At 40.3% G+C, this 25,941-nt stretch overlaps 1 protein-coding gene across 20 annotated transcripts in view; it reads right to left on the bottom strand.

The window, feature by feature from the left end:
- The window catches only part of LOC143020303 (uncharacterized), a 139,367-nt gene that overhangs the window by 5,235 nt on the left and 108,191 nt on the right, over positions 1 to 25,941 (bottom strand). For 10 of the 20 annotated variants that reach the window (XM_076176577.1, XM_076176582.1, XM_076176581.1 and 7 more), the window contains 3 exons: positions 12,159 to 12,390; positions 7,279 to 7,420; positions 3,553 to 3,840 (listed from right to left, as the gene is read on the bottom strand). In XM_076176577.1, the coding sequence (XP_076032692.1) occupies positions 3,553 to 3,840; positions 7,279 to 7,311 (321 nt within the window). In that variant the 5' untranslated portion in view covers positions 7,312 to 7,420; positions 12,159 to 12,390. Of the gene's footprint in view, positions 1 to 3,552; positions 3,841 to 7,278; positions 7,421 to 7,537; positions 7,696 to 12,158; positions 12,391 to 25,941 lie in introns of those variants that run through there. The other 10 variants (XM_076176571.1, XM_076176575.1, XM_076176574.1 and 7 more) reach the window with 2 other exon arrangements.

Here is a 25,941-nt window from a genome sequence, read left to right as displayed (position 1 = left end):
AATGTGGTTCTGGTGATCCACATATATTGGCAATGGAGAAGGGCTTTACCCAATCCTCCACAACCATCAACTCTGAAAGCAAGGGATGGGTGGAATAAACTACTACCAGAAGCAAGAGGCCCAAACCAATACAATATACCAAAGGCCCTTTCCTTTCGAAAATTAGTGGCTGACTTGAAGCACACACCAACACCATAAGACAATCAAGACACATTTAACCACCTCTTCCATCTCCTCTGGGATGAAGGGCCCTGTTCCCATCACATTGCTTGGGTCAAAGGCAATGCAGCAAGGCAGAACTCAATGTTTTGGCATGAAGTTGCGATTATCTTGGCAAATTTTTCCTGCTTTGCTCGTGCAAGGTGAAGACTAATAAAGTGTGGAAGGCAGAGGTGGATGGAGTGAGCTTGAGGGGAAGACTGAAAAAGATGGATGGATGGGAATGAAGACCTTGAGCAGCGAAGGGAGAAGACAAGAGATAGCTCGAGTGAAAAATGGTTGTGGAGCTCTGCCGTAAAGGTGCTTCACTGTGGCAGTGGGTGGGATCTTTGATGACCTTCATTTACAAGGTAGCCAAGGCACGCACCAATCCCCCATCCATCCCATACCCATTTGCATCCTTTTCATCTTAGTTCCTTCTGGATGAAGGTTCTTCCCCATCTCCTGCCCACTAACTGGCTCGGAAGCAACACAAGACAGCACATCCACAGGAGGGCCAACCACTATATCTACTGGGCAGCCCTCCCCCCTTGTCCCCTCATGTGAAAAACAGAAAAGAAATTCCTTCAGGCTGTGTCAAATTATCAAAGTAGCCCCATACAGTGTCATAGATACAATCACCCCTCCAGTTTTTTTGCATCCATCCCCTGACACCAAAATTTCACAACACCTTCCATGCCCATTTACTCGCTTCCCTCATTCCACAGTACATTTTAACCCAAACTCCTCCATTCCCTGCCACATGTAACCTGAAGTACTTAAAACCATCCACTGTTTCTAACCTCTTTCATTTACAACTTCATCCAGCTTGCTGCTACCCTCACCTCTTGTACATCTCACCACATTGTATTTACAGGCATCCACTTCCTATTACATACCTTCCCAAACTCAGTCACAAACTGCCTTGGGCCCTCCTCTCACCCAGCCACAAGTTCAATGTCATCCACAAACAACAATTGGTTCACTTCCCATTTTCCTATACTCTAACCCTCTAACCTTGAAATCCATAGGCCCAAAAATCAACCTTACCTTCTGTCAAAAACTTATCACAAATATGCCTTGGCACAAAAACTTGTTCAATGGACCCTCGATGTTTCATCTGCTACAATAATTTGCTCCCCCACCCCTCCCATAGTAAACCAGGCACAATATACTCTGTGATGAAACTTAATCGGGAGGAACCCCCTTCTTAATTTTGTCCAAGTTCAAAAAATATTTAATTTGGAAAACAATTATATACATCCTGAGTGTTATTTTCCAAGGCCTTACTCATCTCAGTTTAAAAAAAATTCACAAAACTGATGTGCCTGGTTCATGATGTCATTACATGGTGAACTTGCCATCAGTTGGTTGTAGCTAATCCTCTTTTCCAACTTCTTTAGGTCAAGCCCTACTCTCTTGCATTTCTTGGGGAGCGCCATGAAGAATAAAAAGTGGAGTAGTCCAGGAACACTGTTTAGGTCACTTCATATTCACAATTGGGTGTTGGATGGGTGTAGGATGGGTGCATACCTTGGTTGGCTACCTCCCTGATATGGGGGGAAGAAGCCTTTTAGTATAAATAAACAGCCTCATATTCCCAGGCACTAATGCTTAAGTGCCAAAAGCATCTGTACAAGGATGGGTCTTATGGTGTAAAAAGGCAGTAGTGACAATGTTTTGGGTATAGGTATACTTACATACATATACCAAGTGCTTTTCCCCCTTTACAAGGGAGGTGGCCAAAATAAAAGGGCATAATTCCACTCCCACAAATTACTCCCATTCACCACCCCTCCCTCCCTCTCATCTTGGCTCCTCATGGATGATGGATCATCCCAACATATTGCCCATTGCCCTGGGTCTGAAGCAATGCAGCAAGACACAGAACATCTGCAGCAAGGCTGCAGCATTAAACCGGCAACCCCCCTCTTTGTTCCCTCATGCAAAAGCATTGAAGACGGAGAGAAATTCCTTTGAGCTGCATAAAAATATTCATACACGACCACTCCTTAACCTCCCAACTATCCAGTCCCTTCCACACATCTTTACACAGGTCATTCTCCACTCACCCCTATCTTCTGTCTTCTCTCTTCCTTCCTCAACAGACATACCATCTTGCTCAATGCCCCTTTCACCCAATTCATCCATCATATCCTGTCACCCCATCAAGTTCACTCCATCCACCTCTGCCTTCCACAATTTCTTTTTTTACTTTCTTCACTCGTTCTTTCCATGTCTAAACCATCCCAATAATTTTTCATTAAACCCATTTCCTTTTCCACCCTCACCTCATTTCTCCCTAAACAACCCTGTAACCCCTACCATACTTTAGACATTTAATTTCAAACACATTTAAAATCTTCCTCTCTTATGTTCCATGTCCCTGTCCCATACAGTGCTATCTGCACCACCCCTTCATACAATCTCCTATCGGTATCCATTCCCAAATGTCCATTTCTCACTATATTTTTTAATTCCCCAAGGCATTTATTTGCTTTTTTCATCTACAACCAACCTCCTCCTCAACTCCTCCCTTTCCTGCCACATGTAACATGCAAATTTTTTTATTTTTCATCTATTCTTTTAAATAGGCACACAACAAAGAAAGGCATGAATTAAGCAGAATCAGTAGAAAGGAACAGATAAAGAATGTTTGGTCTATCTAAAAGATGGCCACGAATATTGGTAGACATTTCATTTTTGAAAACAAGGGTGGAAAAAGAAAAAAAAAAATTGTTGGATAAGGTAGATAGTGTGCTGATGTTGTTTGGGACATGGAAAGAACGAATGAAGAATGAATGGACAGCAGAAATGGAAGGAGTGATTTTAGATGACCAAAAATTACATACACGGAAAAGCCAAAGGGGCCCACTGGATACAGAAGTAACGTGTCAAGCAAGAATATCAATTAACCTGTTGCCTCAGGTCTCTTGTAGGGGACCAATAGCTCTGTAACCAGTAACAGCAACCAGGTGGTTACCAGGGTTGCAATGCTGGACATGCCTATCATTGTCCTGCATAGCAGAAATGCAGGAAGGTTGTCCTTGACAAGTAAACGACCAGCAAACACCCTAGTATACCTGCTCACTAACTGGCTCCATCACCCCACCTCCATAAGGGAGTATACCCCAAGGGGCCAATACCTGGTCTCTGGATCAGGCCCATATCAAGTGTAATATAGAAGTGAATGGAGAGTGGTAAATGAAAGAATGATGCAGCCTGAAGGATGCTGTATATGCAAATGTGCACAAGATGCAACCTCCCCACAAAAGACTATGTATTCCAGCTGCTCCTTGGCAATTTTGTCAGCCAAGGAACCCTGCAAAGAATGTGTTAAGCAAGTAAACACACCTGTGAAAGGGATGGAACTGTGGGCTGGGCTGTGGTGGCCGTTGCTTGGAGGGTAGTGGTGGTGCTGCTGTTTGTGCTTGGGGGAGCAGGAGAGGCACTCGCTGCAGCTGTTGTTGCTGTGGGGGAGGGGACGGTACTTGGAGGTTGCTGTTTTTTCTTTAGGGCATCTTTGTAGCATTTAGAGCAAAGCCCATCTGTGTTTGGAGATCCAAAGAATCCACAACCAGTCCTACACAGGATAGGCCCAGCTTCTAGCTGGTTGCTCTCACGCTCCATCCTGCGATCAATCTGAAACAAAGGATATCAGAAATTAGATCTAAAAACAAGAAAGATTATTATCTCTTCTAGTGTATCTTGAGGATGGAGAGTGACCTAACCAAAGGAAATGCTTGAGGGAGAACATAACTTGTTCATTGACAAAATCCCTCAATAGTATTCATTCTACTTTGGGCTAATTTCATTCATCTATGGGGATACTTAGGATAAATGAGACCCTCAACAGATTCAAAATTCCACTCCCTCAGGTACAACAGCCTAATTGAACAATAGTCTGGCATTAACATGGATTAGATAAGAGAAATTTGTAAAGTTTACAGAGAAAAAAAAAAATATATATATATATATATATAAATATATATATAAAGTCTGCCATTATACTCATCCTCTTTCACTCTAAATAAACATCACAGAAAATGTGGGTCACTCAGCTACAACTACAAAATAAATATAATCAAGAAGCAGATGCTGGCATCCTCGTATACCACACTCGCAGCTTGTGACACATACATAGGCATCCCCGTATTCAAGAGGTTAAGGCAAGTAACCAATCAACCCATTGCCCCTGGCCTCCCCTGTTGAAGACCTACAGCCTTCAGGTACTGAACAACAGCTTTTGGGTGGGTCTACAAATCACACAGGGAAGATACATTGTGTATCTGTTTTGAGATTGTTAATGTGAGACACTGTAGTTGTAGGGTGTGTCGATTTTCACAATTTAAGATACATAAAATTCAAAGTGAAATTATCGAGGAGCACAATGGAAATAATCTTACATGCTTTTGTGTGTTATCCTCGGCATTTGTAACCGTTATTTTGAACCGCGTTCTTTTCTTTATCTGCACTTTCTGTATATTGATCCAATACCAAATAAAATTATCACTATTATTATTACTGTGCCTTTTCACTCCCAAATGTGAGATATGTATGACATAGTGGATTAAAACAACTATCCTACATCCTAAATTTTCATTATGTTCTTCTAATAGAAAACAAATGCAAATTTGTATGCATTGTCAAGTTCACTCAAATATTGTTCTCAAATAAGTACATGGAGCTTCATTTGGTTCTATAGCTACTGTATAGCATACATGAAAGAACATGAAGAGAACAGGTTATCAGTTTCATTCATGCTTTAACTTGTACTCAGCATCCCAGCAGATCACCCAACTGGAGAACCAAACATGCTCAGTTTCCTATTAGATGCCAGAATTGGTGGTTGTCTCACAGTACTACAGAATTTAACAGAAGTATATTTTACATATAAACTTGTTTTATGGCAATAAACTTGAAATAAAAAGATGCAGATAATGCCAAATACATTGGAAATTGTCAATATATATATTTCAAACTCAATTTGATGTAGGTAGGAAATAATTTAATTACTTTTTGAGCCAGAATTTTGTTCAGTATGTCAAAAAGGCAACAATAAATTGCTACCGAAATGACAAATTTTGAGTTTTCCTTTTTAATCCCTAAAATTGACACACCCTACTGTAGTAGGAAATGTTCTGCATTTTCTGTGTGGTGCTCTGGGGCAGTTTGAATCAATGGCTAGGCCTATTCTGTGTTGGTATTATTTTAAAGATGAATGGTGTCCTGAGCACTAGGGCGCCAGTGCAGTCCTTATACCAGCTCTCCACATTTGAAAAAGTGTATCGTGAGAGATTTTGGGTCCAGTTTGGAGAACAAGTGCCAGCCCCTAAGGTGCTCAGATGAACAAGACTTGAAAATGCAGGTACCTATCACAAGTCTCAAGCAAACCATGTCCAGTTAAATTGCCAGGCAAAGGGAGGAATAATGATAAAGTATAATGAAGTTGATTAATTTGCCTAAGGGAGGGAGGTGTGCCACGGGACTGGAGGATTGCTTGTATAGGTCCACTTATAAAGGTGAAGAGGACAAATTCAAATAAAATAGAATGTTACTTAGCGATTTTCTCAGTTTACCAGATGGATTGTTTATAACTCTAAAGGAGTCTTACACAAGGCTTTTAAGATCCATGGTGTTATTGGAAAGAACATTACACAAATATAAAATACAAGCTTTCAGTTTACAGATCAATATTTAAAAATGAAAATATGATACCAAGACTAGAGGTAGGTTGAAGCTGGATGTCTTTTCCAGGGGGTGGGAGGCTTTTCATATTTGTGTATTGTTTTTCTTTCAAATAAAAACTTGAATCTTGGAAGTCTTGTGTTTAACCTCTCTTCAAGTTACAATCCATTTGGAAAAATGAGTATCACTTACAACCAATACTCTCCATAAAGTACATTCATCACCAGGTAGGACACCAGTTCACAAAATACCCACATTATTAGAATGATGTTTTTACGAGAGTAGTAGAGCGTGTGTCAGGGTTAGAAATGGAGATAGTGAATGGATTGAGGTAAAGGTGTGACTTTGTCAGGGATATGTTATGTGGCCCTGGCTGTTCAATTTATACATGGTTGGGGGTGGTGCAAGAGGATGCAAGGGTAGTGGGTCAGGGATTGGAGATTGTTAAAGAAAATGGAGAAAAGTGGGAGATAGACCGGTTGTTGTTTGCTGGTGACACTGCTCTTGTAGCAGGATCAGAGGAGGGATTGAGGATGTTAGTGATAGAGTTTTGGAAGGTGTGCGAAAGAAGGAAGTTGAAGATAAATGTGGGTAAAAGTAAGGGGGGGGGGGGGTCACAGATTTAAACTGCTTCTAACCCAGGACACTGGACAAGATACAGATGACCTGTCATCCAGAAGGTGCCAAGATAAGAGGGAGGGAAGGGGGTGGATGGGAGTGGAGTATGTTGGAGATGGAATGGGTGGGAGTGGTTTTTATGCCTTTGGTATATGTATGTACATGAAATGCTCTATACACAGTCTTTCTTTTCCCTTGGAGAACTTTTCATGAACAGGCTCTTAACAGTTACTATTTTTAAACACAACCCAGATCCCAAAAGTAATAAGTGTGCAAGGAAGGCTGATTACATTTTCAAGGTATGAAATAGCTAAAATATTCTTATTACTAAATTGTTTTCTCACCGAGCCCTTCACACATTAAGTCCCATAAACTGAAACTTCCCCTATGTTTTCTGAGGGCACAGAAGAACAAGTTATGTCCAAAACCCTTCCTAACCTGTTGTTGATACTACGACAAAAGCCATTTGAAGAATTTGAAAGGATATGTACGAGGGGCGTTCAATAAGTAATGCCCCTTACCCCCTTCCAATTGTCCAATGTAGCTCAAATTTTGCATGTGCAGTGATTTATATCTCTATGGGTTATGTGGTAAATAAGAGCTTAGAACTAATTGTGGTTTTCTATTTACAGGTGTTTGAACTGAGTCAGGTGTCAAACGGAGCCTGTTGAATGCAGAGCTGTGATCCGGTTTTTATATTTGAAAGGACGCACACCACGGGAGACTTTTGATGAAATGAAAGAAACTTATGGTGATGATGCCCCATCCTATGACCTTGTAAAACGCTGGCATCGTGAATTCAAACATGGCCGGAACTCTGTGGAAACAGCTCCCAGACCTGGTCGCCCCCCTTCTGCCATTGATGAAACATCTGTCCGTCAAGTTGAGGCTGCCATTTTGGAAGATCGACGCATTACTATTCGCCAAATAGTCCAAGAGGTCAAGATTAGTAAAGGTTATGTAGAAACAGTCATTTATGATTATTTGTATATGCATAAGGTGTCTGCCAGATGGATCCCCAGGTTGCTCACACCTTTCCAGAAGCAAGAACGCGCCGTGTGCTCGAGGATGAATTTGGAGATGTGCCAAGAAGATGAGTCAAAGTTTTTCAAAAGACTGATTACACAAGATGAAACCTGGGTCCATCACTATGATCCAGAGACCAAAGCCCAGTCAATGCAGTGGAAGCACTTAGATTCACCACCTCCAAAGAAGGCAAGGGTGCAGCCCTCCGCTGGCAAGGTCATGCTCACAGTCTTCTGGGACCAGGATGGAGTAGTGATGACAGATTTCCTGGCAAAGGGTACGACAATTACAGGAGCCTATTATGCTTCACTTTTGAGGAAATTAAGAGAAACTATCAAAATCAAAAGGCAGGTAAGATCAGTATAGGTGTCCTCCTCTTGCAGGACAACGCTCCGGTCCACAACTCGCATGTCGCCAGATCAGAAGCACGGGCGTGTGGCTATGAAATTCTCCCCCATCCCCCCTACTCTCCTGACCTTGCACCCTCTGACTTTCACCTTTTCCCAGCCATGAAGTTGTTTTTGAAAGGAAAGCGTTTCCTAGATGATGCAGCCTTGATTTCTGAAGTCACGTCGTGGTTGGAGGACCAAACTGGGGTGTTCTACAAAAACGGTCTCCAGAGCTGCATCAAACTATGGGAGAAATGTGTAACTCTGGGTGGTTCCTATGTAGAGAAAGACAAATGAATGTGCCAAGTTTTGTTGCTCTATTGCTATGGGAAATGGGTGAGGGGTATTACTTATTGAACGTCCCTTGTATGTAGGAGCAAACTGGATTTACAACAGCAATCTTGCATCAGGTAAGGTAAGCCATACCCTATGTCAAACTGCACCCAAAGGCCCAAGGTAATCAAAATGTTGAGTTTTATTTTATTATGTTGAGGAGATTGTCATTTTACCATGTTAAAATTCACCAAGTAAGTGAAGAACCTGCATCAAGTTTTATGTTAGATCAACACAAGTGCAGAAACCTAACAAGTGCTTCAGGAAACCTTAGATGAAAATGCCACATCCCAAAGTAGAAAGTTTCCGTTACATATATTTCAAAGGACAACAGTCAGATGAAGACAATGTGCATTCTGGACACCACTGAAGACCATACCAAAACATAATGAGGTCATGTTTGTAGACTATAAATGAAGCATCCATAGTGCATTCGATGCATTTTGCCACATTTTTGGAATACAAGATGCATTGCTGCAAAATTTGTAATTTAAAGCAGAATGGACCAAACCTCCACCATGTGCCAACAAAGGAACATCCTATTAAGTTTTAAAATTAAGTTCAAGGGGAAAGCAATTGGGTAAGGGATGGGAATGGGAGCATGCCTTGACTACCTCCCTTATAAGGAAATATTAGGAACATGAGCACAAAAACAAGAGAATAATAATTTTGCATGGTTAATAAACAATACAACTGTCCTATTAATTTTATAGGAGTATTTATATGGATAAATAGGAGTTAGTTGACGGATCAACAACTCTATTGCTTCAAGTCTCTTCCAAGACACCCATGGCTCCAAAGCAACAGGCACCAGCCACCAGAAGAGCCCCCATATCATTGTCAGGGGATAGTGAAAGGCAGAGCAAGATGAGGTGTTCAGTGTCCATTATGTGATGGTCATGTCTAAGGGCAATTTTATTCTGAAGCAAGAGTGTTTGACTTTTAGATTTACAATGCTGATAAGACATTTTGTTTTGCCTAAGAACAACAAAGCACTGGAAGTCATCAGCACTCCTGAGGGAACGTGCGAAAGGGCAGAACTCGTCATGACCTGTGCCAATGATGACTGGTCTCGTTCAATGAAGTCTGTTGTGAGTGGCAGAGTGAACAACTTTGGACACTATCACCAAACTGCTTCCTGAATGTTACAAATGCATTGCGTTTTGTACCAAAAGGAAATCCATTAAGTCTAACAATTTGTAAAGTATTACCAAATAATTGCCACCATCATAATGATGAGCACCTGGTAAAAGACCCTAGTAAAACAATCTGACAGGCAGAATTATGTGATGTGTCTAGTGTATTAAGAACATAAGAATAAAGGAGACTGCAAGAGACCATAAGGCCTACACTAGGCAGCTCCGTATCCATTACCACCTGTCATCCCCATCCATAAAGTTGTCTAATCGTTTTTTAAAACAACTGATAGTTTCAGCGCTTACTACATGGTTACTAAGTTTATTCCATTCATCAACCACCCTATTTGTAAACCAATTCTTGCCCATTTCCTTCTTAAATCTAAATTTGTCCAGTTTATACCCATTACTGCGAGTCCTGCCCTGTTGTTTTATTATGATGACCTTATTTGCTTCACCCTTGTTATAGCCTTTGATCCACTTGAACACTTCTATTAGATCACCCCGCACTCTGCGTCTTTCCAGAGAGTGCAAGTGAAGGTGCCTAAGCCTCTTTTCATAAGGCAGATTTCCGAGTCCATGTATCATTTTGGTCATTCTTCTCTGTACTGATTCTAGTGAATTAATGTCCATTTTGTAGGATGGAGACCAAAACTGTACTGCATAGTCAAGGATGGGTCTAACTATCGGTAGATAGTTTAATAATTACCTCTACACTTCTATTCATTACCGTCCTGGCAATGAAGCCTAATGCTCTGTTAGCTTTATTTCTGGCACTAATGCACTGTTTCCTGGTTTTAAGGTCCGGACTCACCAGAGCTCCCAAGTCCCTCTCGCACTCAGATTTGTCTAAAAACGTGTTATCTAAGTTGTATCTATTTTTGGGGTTGTGTAGCCCAACGTTTAACATGCTACACTTAGAGATATTGAAGTTCATTTGCCATTTCACCGACCATGTTAACAACTTATTAAGATCATCCTGCAGAATCTGGGCGTCGTTTCCTGACCTAATTAGGCGTCCTATTTTAGTGTCGTCTGCAAACTTACTAACATCACTATTTATCCCATTGTCTAAGTCGTTTATGTACATAATGAACAATAAGGGACCCAAAACCGAGCCCTGGGGGACCCCGCTAGTAACACTGCCCCACCTCGATTTTATTCCATTTATGGTGACCCACTGTTTTCTGTAACTAATCCAAGCTCTAATCCATTCTAACACTTTTCCTCCTATGTCATGGGCTTTAATTTTATTTAGTAGTCTCTGGTGTGGCACCTTGTCGAACGCTTTGCTAAAGTCAAGGTAAACATCGTAATTTTCATTGTTATCTGACCCCTTATATACTTTAGTGTAAAAGGATAGAAGATTAGTCACACATGACTTACCCTTGGAGAAACCATGCTAAGAATCATGAATTAAATTATGCCCTTCGATGTGTTCTCCGAGTCTATTTACTATTATTGATTCAAGCATTTTTCCTATAACCGATGTCAAACTGATTGGCCTGTAGTTGCATATAGACAATCTATCTCCCTTCTTAAAAACAGGAACAATGTTTGCCTGCCTCCAAGCAGTTGGAACAAAACCAGTGTCTACCGATTTATTTAATATTTCAGTTAACTGGTCGCAGATTTTAAATTTGCACTCCTTAAGCATTCTTATGGAAATTTTGTCTGGACCCGGAGATTTTGTAGCTTTAAGTCTGTCAATCTGCTCGACTACTTCTTCTTTACTAATGCTGATATTGGGGAAGTGTGCATACATGTCACCTCTGGCATTCAGCCTTCACTGCTGACTAGCAACGATACCTGCAGCACCATAAGGAGCCAACCTTTGCTAATAGTACAAAGCCTCTCCACAACAGGATCTACATGGTGTCTCCCCAAAGGCCTCTGGCCAGGCGACAGGTGGTAACTGAGCACCAAAAGGACCCAGACCAAACTGTGAGGACTATGGAGGTGGCCAGCCCCCAGGTGCACTGGCATATGTGGATATGTCCTGGTACCACATAAACCAAACCCACAACTATGAGCAAAATAGCATGGGGTAAAGGGAGTTCAACAGCTTTGAGAAGCAATCCATCTAGAAGGATACACCAACATAAAACTCCTAAAGTGCCTATATAAAATATGTCATATACAAGACATCTGGACAGCTCAGACCCTGGGTCAATGAAAATATCTTTAGTATCTAGTAGTCAAGACCCTAACAAGTTAAAGATCCCCATGCCCCATGCTAGAGGCTAAGTACAAGGGCTAGCTGATGTAAAACTTACATCCAAGTTGCCACAGGTGTTTTAGTCCACTGAACCACTGAAGAATGTCCCTGACCCAGAAGAGTGAGATTAGTTGTGTGTGCACTGATACCCAAATTAAGTATATGCAGTACAGGTGGGACGAAAGTCCTACAGTGATGTAGATGGGGTGAAATGGATTGGACTGCACAGACACTAATGAGCCTGTCACCAATTGCATTCTTCCCAATGATCCTCAGATCCAAGGAACCAGCCATCATCACCTAGTAACAATTCCTCATCTTTACCGATGAAGACTGGGAAAAGAGGGTGGCAATAAGATGGGGAGAAGGTAGGAAGTATCCAGAACATAGAGAAATAGATGGATGTCAATAGCAAAAATAAAAAGACAAATGAAAGACAAATGAAACAATAGTTGTACAGATTTTTTTTTTTGCAACTTCCCCTTACACACACACACACACACACACAACAATTGTAGTACACCATACACTCCAAAGTATTTTGTTTCTTACCTGTTGCTCTCCCCCTGCCAGGCTCCTGATTAGTGGTGGGCAGCTTTAACAGCCACCTCACGTCTTCCACAAAGGAAATAAATAAATATACAAAAGAAAAAAAAAAGAAAAAAAAAAGGGGGGAGTGACAATTGAAGGCAATCTCCTTGTACTGGTGTTAGGTTGGGGCCAACATAAAATATGTCTTCATATGCAAGACTGCCTCCAGGACTTCCTCCCACAACTGCAAGACCTGCAAGAAAAAAAGAAAATTTTTAACTTTTTGTTCATATTAAACCTAATAAAATACAAAAATCAATTGGCACCATTACACAACCATCCTTGACAACGAAAATAATGGAATTTCTTGTGACAGTGGGGTATCCTTGAATATACCAGTTTTAAATTCAAGCTGTACCCAGTTTTACTGAATAGCATAAATACAAATAAACATGAAAATTAACCCTTATGATGGCAGTGAACCATAAGCCTATTAAACTGTTTGCTAATCGATTCATGGTTCAACCCACCCACATTCCTTTATTCAGGATACAGGTCAGTTCATAAGCAGCCCTTGGGAAGGAAAAAAAAAAAAAAAAAAAAAAAAAATAATAATAATAATAATAAAGAGGGGGGGGGGGAGAGCCAAGGGAAGAGTATAACATATTTGGAACAAGCACAAAAATAAGAAATTAATCAGTGTGTGGTAAACAAATCAAACGTGTTCTAATAATTTGATATTGGTGGAACAGTGGCTAAGGAACAACAACTTCAGTCCAAAGCAAAGGTTCACTTTTGAGAGCAAATTGGGTTGTATGACAAATGTGGAAGAAAGCAAAAATTATTGAAGGAACTGCATGAGAAAAAGAATGTTGGGAATGAAATATACAAAAATTTTGTGTGCACTGAAAAAAAGGAAAATTGCCTAAAAATAGGACACTGGTGACAGGGAGGGTCCTCTAAATATTACACCAATAAGAAAAGAAAAAAGAAAAGAAATATATATATTTTTTCTTTTCTTTTCTTTTCTTATATATAAAATCCACATGAAGAAAAGATCTGGCATTTGGATTAGCTTCCACTTGAGAGTAAATCGATGTGGTGCAAGAGGAATGTGGTGGGGTGGAATATGTTTACTTGGATCTGAGAAAATTTTGACACTGTACCTTACAAAAAATAAAAGGGTATTGGTACTAGAAGTCTGAATGAAGTTACTGGTGGACTCCTAAATGGGTCAGTAGTAACACTAGTAATGTTCACAAAATATGTTTAAAAGTAAGACATCTATGCCAGGAAGCATGTAACTGTCACCTTCGCTCTATGTGCATGCTAAGAATCAGGAGTGCAGGATTCAAACCCTCAACTAAGTAAATATTGAGGCTTTGTGATAATTTGAAGAAGGTAGAAAAAGAAGACTTGGGTCTAGTTCCGAGATTATTCCTGACAAACTTCACTGTAAGCTTCTTCACATGAATGGTTCTCTAGGGTGAAGCTGACATTCTGACGACCTGATGTCCAATAGGGTGTTTTACATAGCAACTTGTCTGGCATTTCTATAATTTATTTTTTATAATTTCTACATTCATTATATTTGCACTTCACAGCTACAATTTAGGGCTTTGCCACAACATTCACTTGGGGCTCACAACCACATTTTACACAAATGCTTCTGCCCCAATATCTGCGGGTCCATCTTCATCAGAGTATACATGGGGTCAGTTTATAAATAGATGTCAGCTCTGACCCAGAGAAACACCCCTGAATAAGCTCGAGCGAAACCAGTCAGGAATAAACTCTGAACTAGACCCATGTCTTCATTCTACCTTTTTCTAACTAAACATATACTAACAATGGATATGATGTAATGGCTCACATTATGACCTTATGAAACAATTACAGCATAAGCAATTAACAATGATACTATACATGCAGGAATGAAACTAATTACTTTACTGCTCACTAGTACAGAACTTCAGGCATTTAAGAATCCCTAGAAAACTTCCTACAAACCCATGGGGGTCCAAAAACCAGATTAAAAATCCCTGCACAAAATGGACAACATACATACATACATATACCAAGGCTTTTTCCCCCTTTCAAGGGAGGTAGCCAAAAAGGGAAAGGCATAAAAACACTCCCACCCATTTCATCCCTAAATACACTCCACACCCCTCCCACCCTCCCTCTCATCTGAGCACCTCCTGGATGACGGGTCATCCCTGCACCTTGCCCACCGCCCTGGGTCAGAAGCAGTGTCGCAAGACACAGCACATCCACAGCAAGGCCGCTTCATTTAATCGGCGATCCCCCCTTGCATATAAGGAGAGGACGGGGACAAATCCCTTCGGGCTGCGTCAAATTTACTCACACATACTACCTCACTCCCCACCCCCCCGCCCATTCCTCCTCATGCAATCACAACATCATCCATATACAACCATTCTCCACTCACCTCTGTCTTCCGTCCTCTCCCTTCCTTCCTCAACAGACATTCCCCTCTTCCCCAAAGCCCCCTTCACCCCATCCATCCACCTCATCCTAGGACGTCCCCTCATGTTCACTCCCTCCACATATGCCTTCCATACCTCTTTTACTAGTCTTTCTTCACTCATTCTTTCCATGTGTCCAAACCATCCTAATATTCTTTCATCAACCCTATCTCCCAGCTCCTTTTCCACCCCTGTTCTCCTCCTCACCTCCTCATTTCTCACTCTATCCAGCCTAGTAACCCCCACCATACTTCTCAGACACCTCATCTCAAACACATTCAAACTACTCCTCTCTTCTTCTCTTATGTTCCACGTTTCTGCCACATACAGTGCTGTTGGCACAATCACTCCTTCATACAGTCTCCTCTTACCATCCATTCCTAAATGTCTATTCCTCATTACACTCTTTAATCCACCAAGGCATTTACTCGCTTCTCTCAATCTACATTCTACCTCCACCTTCACTCCACCTTTTCCTGCTACACTTGCACCCAAGTATCTAAAACTATCCACTTCCTCCAGTCGCTCTCCCTTAATGTTCACTTCCAGTCTACTGCCACTTTCACCCCTTGTACATCTCATCACCTTACTTTTACCCACATTTATCTTTAGCTTTCTTCTATCACATATTCTCCCAAACTCTGCCACCAGCTTCCTCAATCCCTCCTCCGACCCTGCCACAAGCGCAGTGTCGTCCGCAAACAACAGCTGGCTCACCTCCCACTTTTCTCCATTTTCTTTAACCATCTCCAATCCCTGACCCACTACCCTAGCATTCACCTCTCGCACCACCCCATCCATGTATAAGTTGAACAGCCAGGGCGACATAACGCATCCTTGACGAAGTCCCACCTTTACTTCAAACCACTCACTCTCTCCATTTCTAATCCTGACACAAGCTCTACTACTCTCATAAAAACTCTTGACAGCTCCGAAAAGCTTTCCTCCTATCCCATAAATCTGCATAACCTCCCACAGTGCCTTTCTGTCTACCTATGGACAAAGTTTACTAAAAACCTTTTATGTCCTAGGTTGCAATTTGGGGCAGTGGTGTGCTCACCATAAAATAAAAATATAAACAAGATTGAGAAAATTCAGATTCTGGAAACTACATTAATTAATCTTGCTGACAATTCATATGAAAAGACTAGCTATTATGGGACTGTTAGGAGAGGAAAACAGAGAAGAGAGGTGATCTAACAGCATTGTTCAGACATGAAAGATGTACATACATATACCAAGGCTTTTTCCCCCCTTACAAGGGAGGTAGCCAAAAAGGAAAAGGCATAAAATCATTTCCACCCATTTCATCTCTGAATACACTCCACACCCCTCCACCCTTCCTCTTATCTTAGCACCTCCTGGATGACGGGTCATCCCTGCACCTTGTACACTGCCCTGGGTCAGAAGCAGTGTCGCAAGACACAGCACATCCACAGCAAGGCCACTTCATTAAATCAGCGATCCCCCCTCTCCGTCCCCCCATTGCATAAAAGGAGAAGACTGGGAGAAATCCCTTCGGGCTGCGTCAAATTTTGCTCACACATGCTACCTCACCCCCCATCCCCGCCCATTTCACCTCATGCAATCACATCATCATCCATATACAACCATTCTCCATTCACCCGTCTTCTGTCCTCTCCCGTCCTTCCTCAACAGACATTCCCCTCTTCCCCAAAGCCCCCTTCACCCCATCCATCCACCACATCCTAGGACGTCCCCTCATGTTCACTCCCTCCACATCTGCCTTCCATACCTCTTTTATTAGTCTTTCTTCACTCATTCTTTCCATGTGTCCAAAAGATGTCACTGTGTGTATAAAGGTATGGGGAGGGAGTAGAAATTTACATACATACTGTATACGCATACATACAAGTTGACATATGAATCCTAAAACATCTAAAACCAGGGGTCAATTTTTACACTGAATATGAAATATGAACATTTACCACCGAGTGGTAAAATGTGAAACAGCTTGCCTAACACTCATTTTACACCACTTCACATAACTCACAGCTCACCACAATTATATTCTATTGAAACTAATACTTGGCAAGGCCATTTAACTTGACATTATAATACTATTAACTAACCCTTAGTGTAGTGTAGGTTAGGTTAATTAATGCAGGTTAGGCTTGTTTACACTTGCAGAAGTAGAAAACGTATCCCTGCAAACCCACAATTTACAAAAGCTCATTGGCATACCAGTGGCTAGCTGTTGAACAATGGCTTTGTTAAAGAAGTGCTACCTTACTATACTACCATTAACAGTGTGGAACTACCATACAGACCTTGAAACTATTGTACAGATTTTATCTTTCTTTAGACATTACTGAAGATACAACAACTCCCATATCAGTAAGTATTGATATTCTTACATATAAATCTGTAAATACAGTGAATATACACCCATTAAGCTACCATACATTTAGAAGATAATGTAGTTTTCCTTCCATACAATAGGATTGGGAAAGTAGTCCTGCCTTATTTTTAAGGACAGTTTTATCTGGCGAATATAGTCTTAACTAGGGGTAGATTTATGACTTGCCAACAAGTCTATCAAAATAAACACAATATACTTGAAAAAGCTGTACAAGTATAAGGCTCCATCCTTACATGGCATTTATTTCAATCAACAAATGGCAATCACTGATTCATGATATAGTTAAATGAAATATGGGACATTCAAGTTCAGAATGTCAATTTGGAATGCAGAAATGGAACCACACAAGTCTACTTTTTCTGGAAAAAATGGACAAAGGCAGGGACAAATTTTGGAAAAACAAACATCATGAAAGTGAAAAATATTCTTGGGATAAAAAGATTGTAGAGACTGTTAACTGACATAGCACAAGTGGAGCATTTTTATATATACTTGTAACGAGAGTAAATACATAGGCAATGAAGTTGGACCCCAAACTTTCAGCAAAAATGTCAGATACAGGATGGAGAACATGGAGAAAGAAACGAACCATTAGAGTACACAATATCTAGGAATAAATATAATAATGAAGGCACTGAACATATGGAATGCCATAAGGCATACAGGATCTCTTAATATGAAGAATGTTAGGAACAAATAGTGTACAAGATGAATAAACGTTTGTACTTTCATTGTCACTACAAGAAGGCAGTGTCAAGGAATTAGAAACTGGCTTGTGCCAACTTATTAAAGGTGGCAGCTGAGGTTCCTCTACATCAGACCTGTCTGACCAAATGTATGAAAGATATGTGAATCCTGTTGGAAACTGAATTTGACTTTAGGGAAAAAAAAAAAAAAAAGAGGTTTCCAAACTGTTGATTGCTCATAATCTAACCTTTACAATCTCATATGATCATTTTTTATAACTTGAGCTCCAAGACATGGATCATTGGGTGGACGGAGTTTATTTGGATGCAACACATTTGATATGGTACCTAATTAATTACAAGAAATCTTAATGGGAATTTACTAGAATGCATGAAGAACTTTTAGAAACAGATTAACAATAACAACAATGAAGAGCAGGTTGCCTACATAGAGTTATGTTACTAGTGGAGTCCTGCATGAGGCAGTGGAATTAATGCTTTAAAATGAGTGTGATCATTTGGAAGATGAGAGTAAGAAACTAATTTCAATGTAAAGAAATATAAAACATTGGAAAGTGGTGCATGTGAAAACAGGCAATGGCTGCTCAATGGAATGGGCCTACAAAAATGAAGCATTAAAAATTTCAAAGTGACAAAAATGTTCACCACAAATGCACATCAAAAGTACCACATTCTACTATGGAGCATGATAGTAGCATTCAACTACATGGTCAGACATGAATAACAGTATTGAAAATTCATTTTACCAAGATCAATTATTGACACACACACACCCATTGTACTTCGGGGTGTTTCTGGGGTGGACATTCTACAGTATGGCCCATAATACATAACCTAACCTAGTCTGACCTAACACTCTACAGATGATTACAGATCAAGATACATAACCTAACATAACCAATCCTATGCTATTAGGTTGGGTTGAGAATCTACAGCTGATCAGGTTGATGGGGTGGGGATTGTACAATTTAGTGTAGCTGGGGTGGAGATTCTACAACTGATCAGTGTTGGTGGGGGGGGATGCTACAGTTGAACCCTTTGCTGATAAAAGTAAATATCATGGGGCTATCAACAGAAGAGAGGCTATACCAATGTTCAGTCATGAAAGGTATAAACATACTTGACAATGAAATCTGTCAATGTGGGAACAATGGAAAACCACACGAGACAAAATTAAGATCAGATATATGAAGACTTATGTTTCCCAAATAGGATTATCAATCAATCCACTCCCATAGGGATACAAGGTAATTGACGACAGCCTATGGATTGGTCCACAAATCACTCGAGAAACACTGTTGTAGTTTGGGTTGGGCAAGAGTGGGGCACTGCAGAATGAGTTGCATCTACCAAGAATGTTGTGTACTTGCAGTCTCCTTTTTTATATGAGCTGTCACTACATACACCAAACACTCATAACTAGTAAGATACTTAGGTATACCCCAAAACATGCCAGACTAGAATGTGTCCCTTACTGGTAACATCAAAGAACTGATTAAACAAGAAAAAATAACAGGCGAGTCTGCTTTCAGAGCCAAAATTATCAGTGAATACTCTAAAAGTTGGAGTACCTTCTAAAGTTATATTACACACACACACACATATATATATATATAAAGCATACAGAAATGGCCAACCAACTAACAGAAAGGCAGATAAAATGGTAGCTTTCATTTTGACACAGGAGAATAACTACAAAACTGCAATACAGCAGAATGTCAATTCAACCATACCTACCTATATTGATATACCAAGGGCTCTTTCATCTTATGAGAGAGGTAGCTAGCCAGGGCACCCACACCCACCCATTCCACTCCTATCTGTCCCCCATTTGTTTCCCAGTTTATCTTAGTCCATTGTGGAGGAGGGATCACCTCTGTCTCCTGCCCATTGTCTTAGTCAGAAGCAATGCAGCAAGGCAGTGTTCAACCAATATTTAAAATGGCACCTTTTCCAACCATTGATAAATTTAAAGCAATTTCATTCCCATCCCCAAAAGAATAAAATTGGCATACATATTTTCCTGTGTTTAGTGATTATATCATTCCGAGCCAAGCATCTTAGCTTCCTACTCATAACCTGTGCATACAATAATTTTCTTAAGTTGATCACTTGTAAAAATGCAGTGAAGTTAAATTCCAATCAAAATGCATCTAAAGCAGTCTCTAAAGCATCCGATCTCACATTAAAATTATGTTCTACTGTAAAGTATAATCACCAAAATGTTCATGCAATGCAGTCTATAGTTGTTGGGGTATGAACAAACGATTTTGGTGATGTTGGGTTTTATTGTATACATGAGGTAGAATGGGGGATGGGGTGCAGCTTACATGGTGAGGTAAGGAATGGCAAACATACTATAAATGTCACTGTTCACGAAGTAACAGGCAGGCAAGGGTCAACTGTATCAAAATATCTCATCTCTTACTTAAAAACAATACCAGGCCTGATAAGGACCTTCAAACACTTAACATCTCAGATGGAGAGCATTGACCAGAAGTCCTATAAGATGATGAAAGGTACAAAATAGGCCAGCATGCTAGTAAACATGCATAGATCATACAAAAAGATGCTATATTTACATGGTGACAAGAATGTATTGGCAATGGAGAGTAGCCCAAAAAGACCACCTCCAAACTATTCCCCAGGAACTCTACCATAACAAAGGCAGAAGTGGAAAAAGATACTGCTGATAACCAGTCACATGACAGACAATCAATAAGACTGGGAGACATGCATGCAAAATACTAAATGGTCTTTTCACTATATAGATGAAAGAAATCCTAATCCATGAAAGATTGGAATGTTTCAGTGAAAAATGTAAGCAAAATCAAGAAAACCAAGAACAGCTACCAAACCGACTCCCACCCTAGCAGATAAGCTATGTGTGGATTTCCTGACACTGAAAGATCAAAGAGGTAATGTTTACTGTGATCAGGCTGCTAAAGGGGATAGACCACACTGACAAAAGAGATCACTTGTTTAAGGATGGGAGGTCACAAATATAAGTTGTGAGAATTTCTATAGAATGTGAAGAAATAGTCTCCATACAGATGCAAAAAATATGCCAAATGATTTAGAAAGCAAAATAGCCCAAACTGGAACAATGATGATGGTGACATGGTTTAACATTACAAACTCCCCCCTAACAGGAGGTTAGGATGATGCCCCTTACAGAGAATTTTGTAGCGTGGAATCTAATGAACCATGCCCTTGGTTCAACTTCGCTGGTGGCAGGGTCTGGACTGCCATCCCCTCGACCTTCGCCGCAAGTAACAACACCATAACCTGCTTGGCCTGTGAGCTTCCTAAGCTGGAACAATACATGAATTACTACCTACGAGTGATACTTGAAAAATGATGCACCCCAAGCTGAAACTATGTATGAAGTTGCAGCTATCTGTAATTGGATAGTAAGAGAAATGACCCCACAAACATTGCCTTTTCATACTACAATTTGGTTAAAAATGATGTAGCCTAAGCTGAAACCATGCACAAATTTGAAGTTAGCTGTAATTGGAGAAAGGACCCCACAAATAATGCAAATCTCAAAACCTACAGTCCCAAAGAATATAGCCATGTAAAAAGGTCAAACAAGAAATAAACAACATCCCATCAACTAACATTTTGTAAACCATTCTCATGCAGTTATAATTTTCAAATACCAAGGAACTCTCAAAGAAAAATATGTATCAGAATGACAGTGTAAAGACAAGAAATTTGAGGCAATGTCATTCTCATGCAGTTACATATACCAAGGCTTTTTCCCCCTTACAAGGGAGGTAGCCAAAAAGGAAAAGGCATAAAATCATTCCCACCCATTCCGTCCCTAAATACACTCCACACCCCCTCCACCCTCCCTCTTATCTTAGCACCTCCTGGATGACGGGTCATCCCTGCACCTTGTCCACTGCCCTGGGTCAGAAGCAGTGTCGCAAGACACAGCACATCCACAGCAAGGCCGCGTCATTAAATTGATGACCCCCTCTCCGTCCCCCCATAGTTATAATCTTTAAAAATACCAAGGAACTCTCAAAGAAAACTATACAGTCGAACCTCGAAAGCCCGGACCCTCGTATGACCGGTCAAAATGAACAAAGGGTGGACTTTTCAAGCAAAGTTCCCTATTTGTCCGGTAGGTGGCAGCGACAGCCGTACATGTGTACTCAAACCCGGCCCAGTCAAGCCGCCATCAGGGCTACTGTTTCGTAGAATTTTGTACCAAAACGTAGTAAAATAGCGGCATGTGGCAGCTGCACAAGGACATGAGGAAATTTTTTCTACATATCAGCGGGCTGTTAAAAACGTTCAAAAACTCAAACTTTTGTCTAAAAATCATAGGACTACGCTAAAGTTTCAGCTTTCTTTTAGCGATAATAATATAAAAAGAAAGAAAAAATTATATCTTACTGAATATGTTAGGGCATGAGGGCCTTATATACATTCAAGATAAAAAAAACTAGAACCAACATTTTGTCAAAGTTTGACAAGTATATCTTGCTATGAAAGTCTGCACACGCCCGAGAAAAATGTATGCCCCGGTATGGCAACACTCCCATTCTACACGGCAGTGTAGAAAATGCGGCAATCCTGGCCGCCACCACTGTCCCACATGCATACCTTCCAATATTTACAGTGTACTTAATAAAAAATACAGTACAGTACACTGTATATACAGTACATTTACATGCCTGTATTACAGTTATTACTACAGAATTATTAGTATCATAGCTTTATTATTACAGTATTGTTATTATTACAGTGTTAGAGTATTATTCTTGTGTTTCTATGTCATCTCACACATTACCTATATGTATACCGCTATGAAAATCTACGGGTGTTAAGGTAATATTTTCGATGACCGGACGTTTGGCATGACCGGACCACCCTTCCCCCCAATTAGTCCGGGCTTTCGAGGTTCAACTGTATATCAGAACAATGGCAGTGTATAGACAAGAACTTTGAGGCAATGTCCAAGTGCATCCTTTCATCTTGTATGCAAAATTAATCTTGCACCTTCAAAAGGGGTTAATAGATAATGTCTGCAAAAAATCACTAGTTTCACTACAAGCACAACTTTAGTATGAAGCAAAATATAAAAACTATCCGGGCAATGCAAACAAACTGTACAATTTCTGCCTTCCATGTTGTTTATCCAATACCCCAAGCTGACAATCATCTAGACAACATTATATATCTTCCCGATGATTTGTGGCCCAGCAGGCTGCTGCCAGTTGCATTAAACCAGTTGTCAACAATTGCTATAGTAGTTACTGATGAGAAAGTTGAAAAAATATGTGAACAAAAATAAAATCTGCATGTCTGGAATAAGCAATATTACAAGACAATAATACAGCAGCAAGTTAGAAGTTAGTATTATGGGAGAGAAACTGAAGCTGGATAACTTCAGATACTCAGGTGTAAATAGGCAGGAAAGGGAGGAGTGGAGTGTAGATTGAGAGAAGCTAGGAAATGCCTTGGGGGGTTAAAAAGTACAAGGAGAAAAAGACATTTGGGAATTGAATCCAAGAGGAGATCATATGAAGGAGTGATTGTGCCAACGTGTGGGGAAGAAACATGGAACATAAGAGAGGAAGAGTTGAAATGTGTCTGAGATTGAATGCCTGAGAAGCATGGTAGGTGGTACTAGGCTGGACAGAATGAAAAACGAGGTGAGGAGGAGAGCAGAGGGGTATTGGGTAAATGGATAGGGTCTGTTGAGGAAGGGAGAACACAGAAAACAGGGCTGAGAGGAGAATGATTGTGTATGGATGATGCTGTGATGCATGGAAGGGAATGGGTGGAGGATGGGGATTATGTGTGAATGACATTTTGATGCATCTCAAAGGCATTTCTCCCCGTCTTCTCCTTTTCTGCATGAGGAGATGGATTTGTTTTTCTGATTAAATGAAGTGGCCTTACTGTGGATGTGCTGTGTCTTGCTATGTTGCTTCTGAACCGGGGGAGTGGGCGGGATGCAAGGATGAACCATCATCCAGGAGCCAAGAAGGGGGAGAGAAGGGGTTGAATGGGAGTGGAGTATGTGGGGATGGAGGACGTGGGAGTGCATTTGACCCCTTTGTTTTTGACTACTTCCCTTATATGGGGGAAAAAGCAGTTGGTAAGTGAAATGGCAAATGAACTTCAATATCTCTAAGTGTAGCATGTTAAACGTAGGGCTACACAACCCCGAAAATAGATACAGCTTAAATATCACGTTTTTAGAAAAATCTGAGTGCGAGAGGGACTTGGGAGTTCTGGTGAGTCCGGACCTTAAAACTAGGAAGCAGTGCATTAGCGCCAGAAATAAAGCTAACAGAGTATTAGGTTTCATTGCTAGGATGGTAATGAATAGAAGTGCAGAGGTAATTATTAAACTATCTACCGATAGACCCATCCTAGACTATGCGGTACAGTTTTGGTCTCCGTCCTACAGAATGGACATAAATTCACTAGAATCAGTACAGAGAAAAATGACCAAAATGATACATGGAGTCAGAAATTTGCATTACGAAGAGAGGCTTAGGCACCTTCACTTACACTCTCTGGAAAGACGCAGAGTGCGGGGTGATCTAATAGAAGTGTTCAAGTGGATCAAAGGTTATAACAAGGGTGGTGCAAACAAGGTCATCATAATAAAACAACAGGGCAGGACTCGCAGTAATGGGTATAAACTGGACAAATTTAGATTTAAGAAAGATATAGGCAAGAATTGGTTTACTAATAGGGTGGTCGATGAATGGAATAAACTTAGTAACCATGTAGTAAGCGCTGAAACTATCAGTTGTTTTAAAAAACGATTAGACAACTTTATGGATGGGGATGACAGGTGGTGATGGATACAGAGCTGCCTTGTGTAGGCCTTATGGTCTCTTGCAGTCTCCTTTATTCTTATGTGTTGCTCTGTTTTCCTAACTTAGCTTGGGTGTTTTTGGCCTTTTTCTTGTAGGTGTTATGTTGGATTATGGTTAGGTCAACTATGTAGAAAGCAATATGGTGCTATATTTTGGATCTGGTGTTGGAACAGCACTTGAAGAGGCTGAACAGCATATCTGAGAGTATGGTTCCTTGGGGGACACCATGGTACAAGCTTTTGGCCCAGGGAAATCTAATTGTCTTGATACTTTCCACTGTCTACCAGTAAAGAAGCATACTATCCACTTCTTCATTGCTCTGTATATACATTTCATTGATCCCTCTTAATAATATATGTCTAGGAACTTTCAGATGCCTTGTTTATGTCCACTGCAGCAATAATCATCCTTTCTGAACCCTCTTGTTGATATCTCCTTGCATAATATGAACCAGACGATCTTGTCAGCATGCTTTGTCATTGTAACCTATTGTAGGAATCCCACAATTACCATTATAATCTTGGTGCTTGAAATCCATGCTCTTCAAAAGTGGTAGCTAAATCATATATAACATTCACACATTCCCCTCACTAATAGGTCCACAATAATACTTTGAAATACCATAAATGAAGAAGCATGCATAACTTCACTTTTAAGAAAAATTTTACTGAATCAAGGTAATATACTACTCTGGTAGGCAAACAATTACTAACAAACTACTTCTCACCTCATATACATATATATATATATATATTACGTATACACACATGCACATATACATACACACACACATATACATACACACACACACACACACACACATACACATATATATATATATATACATATATATATATATATACATATATATATATGCATCTTTTCATCCACATTAATTTTCAATTTAATTCCATGCAATCATAGCCGAGACTGACAAGGAGCTCGATAGAAGCATTACGGAAACTGATATGTGGTCAAGCCAATGACTAACCCAACTCAGACATAAGGGAATACTGACATAACTGAAGAAAAACAGTTTTCCTCATAGAGTTTTGGACACTTGGAACAAACTGGACAATGGAATAGTATGCGCAAAAACCATTCATGAGTTTAAAAACAAACTAGACACTGCAAGATACAAAGGCGGGACATCACGAGCATAGCTCCCCTTCCCGCAAAATACAACTAGGTAAATACAACTAGGTAAAATACATGGCCCACTGTGCTATCAAGGGATATATATATATATATATATATATATATATATATATATATATATATATATATATGTTGAGACATTCTGACAGGTTGACGTAAGCGGAGCATTATTTCTTGGGCAGTTCTCACACTATATAGTTGAGAAATCTCTCT

The sequence above is a fragment of the Oratosquilla oratoria genome, chromosome 39 (assembly GCF_046742065.1).
Source record: "Oratosquilla oratoria isolate Oo_2021 chromosome 39, ASM4674206v1, whole genome shotgun sequence".
Classification (NCBI taxonomy): Eukaryota; Metazoa; Arthropoda; class Malacostraca; order Stomatopoda; family Squillidae; genus Oratosquilla; species Oratosquilla oratoria.
Note: the sequence above shows the minus strand (reverse complement) of the source record. Positions and strands in the feature narration are given on the sequence as shown.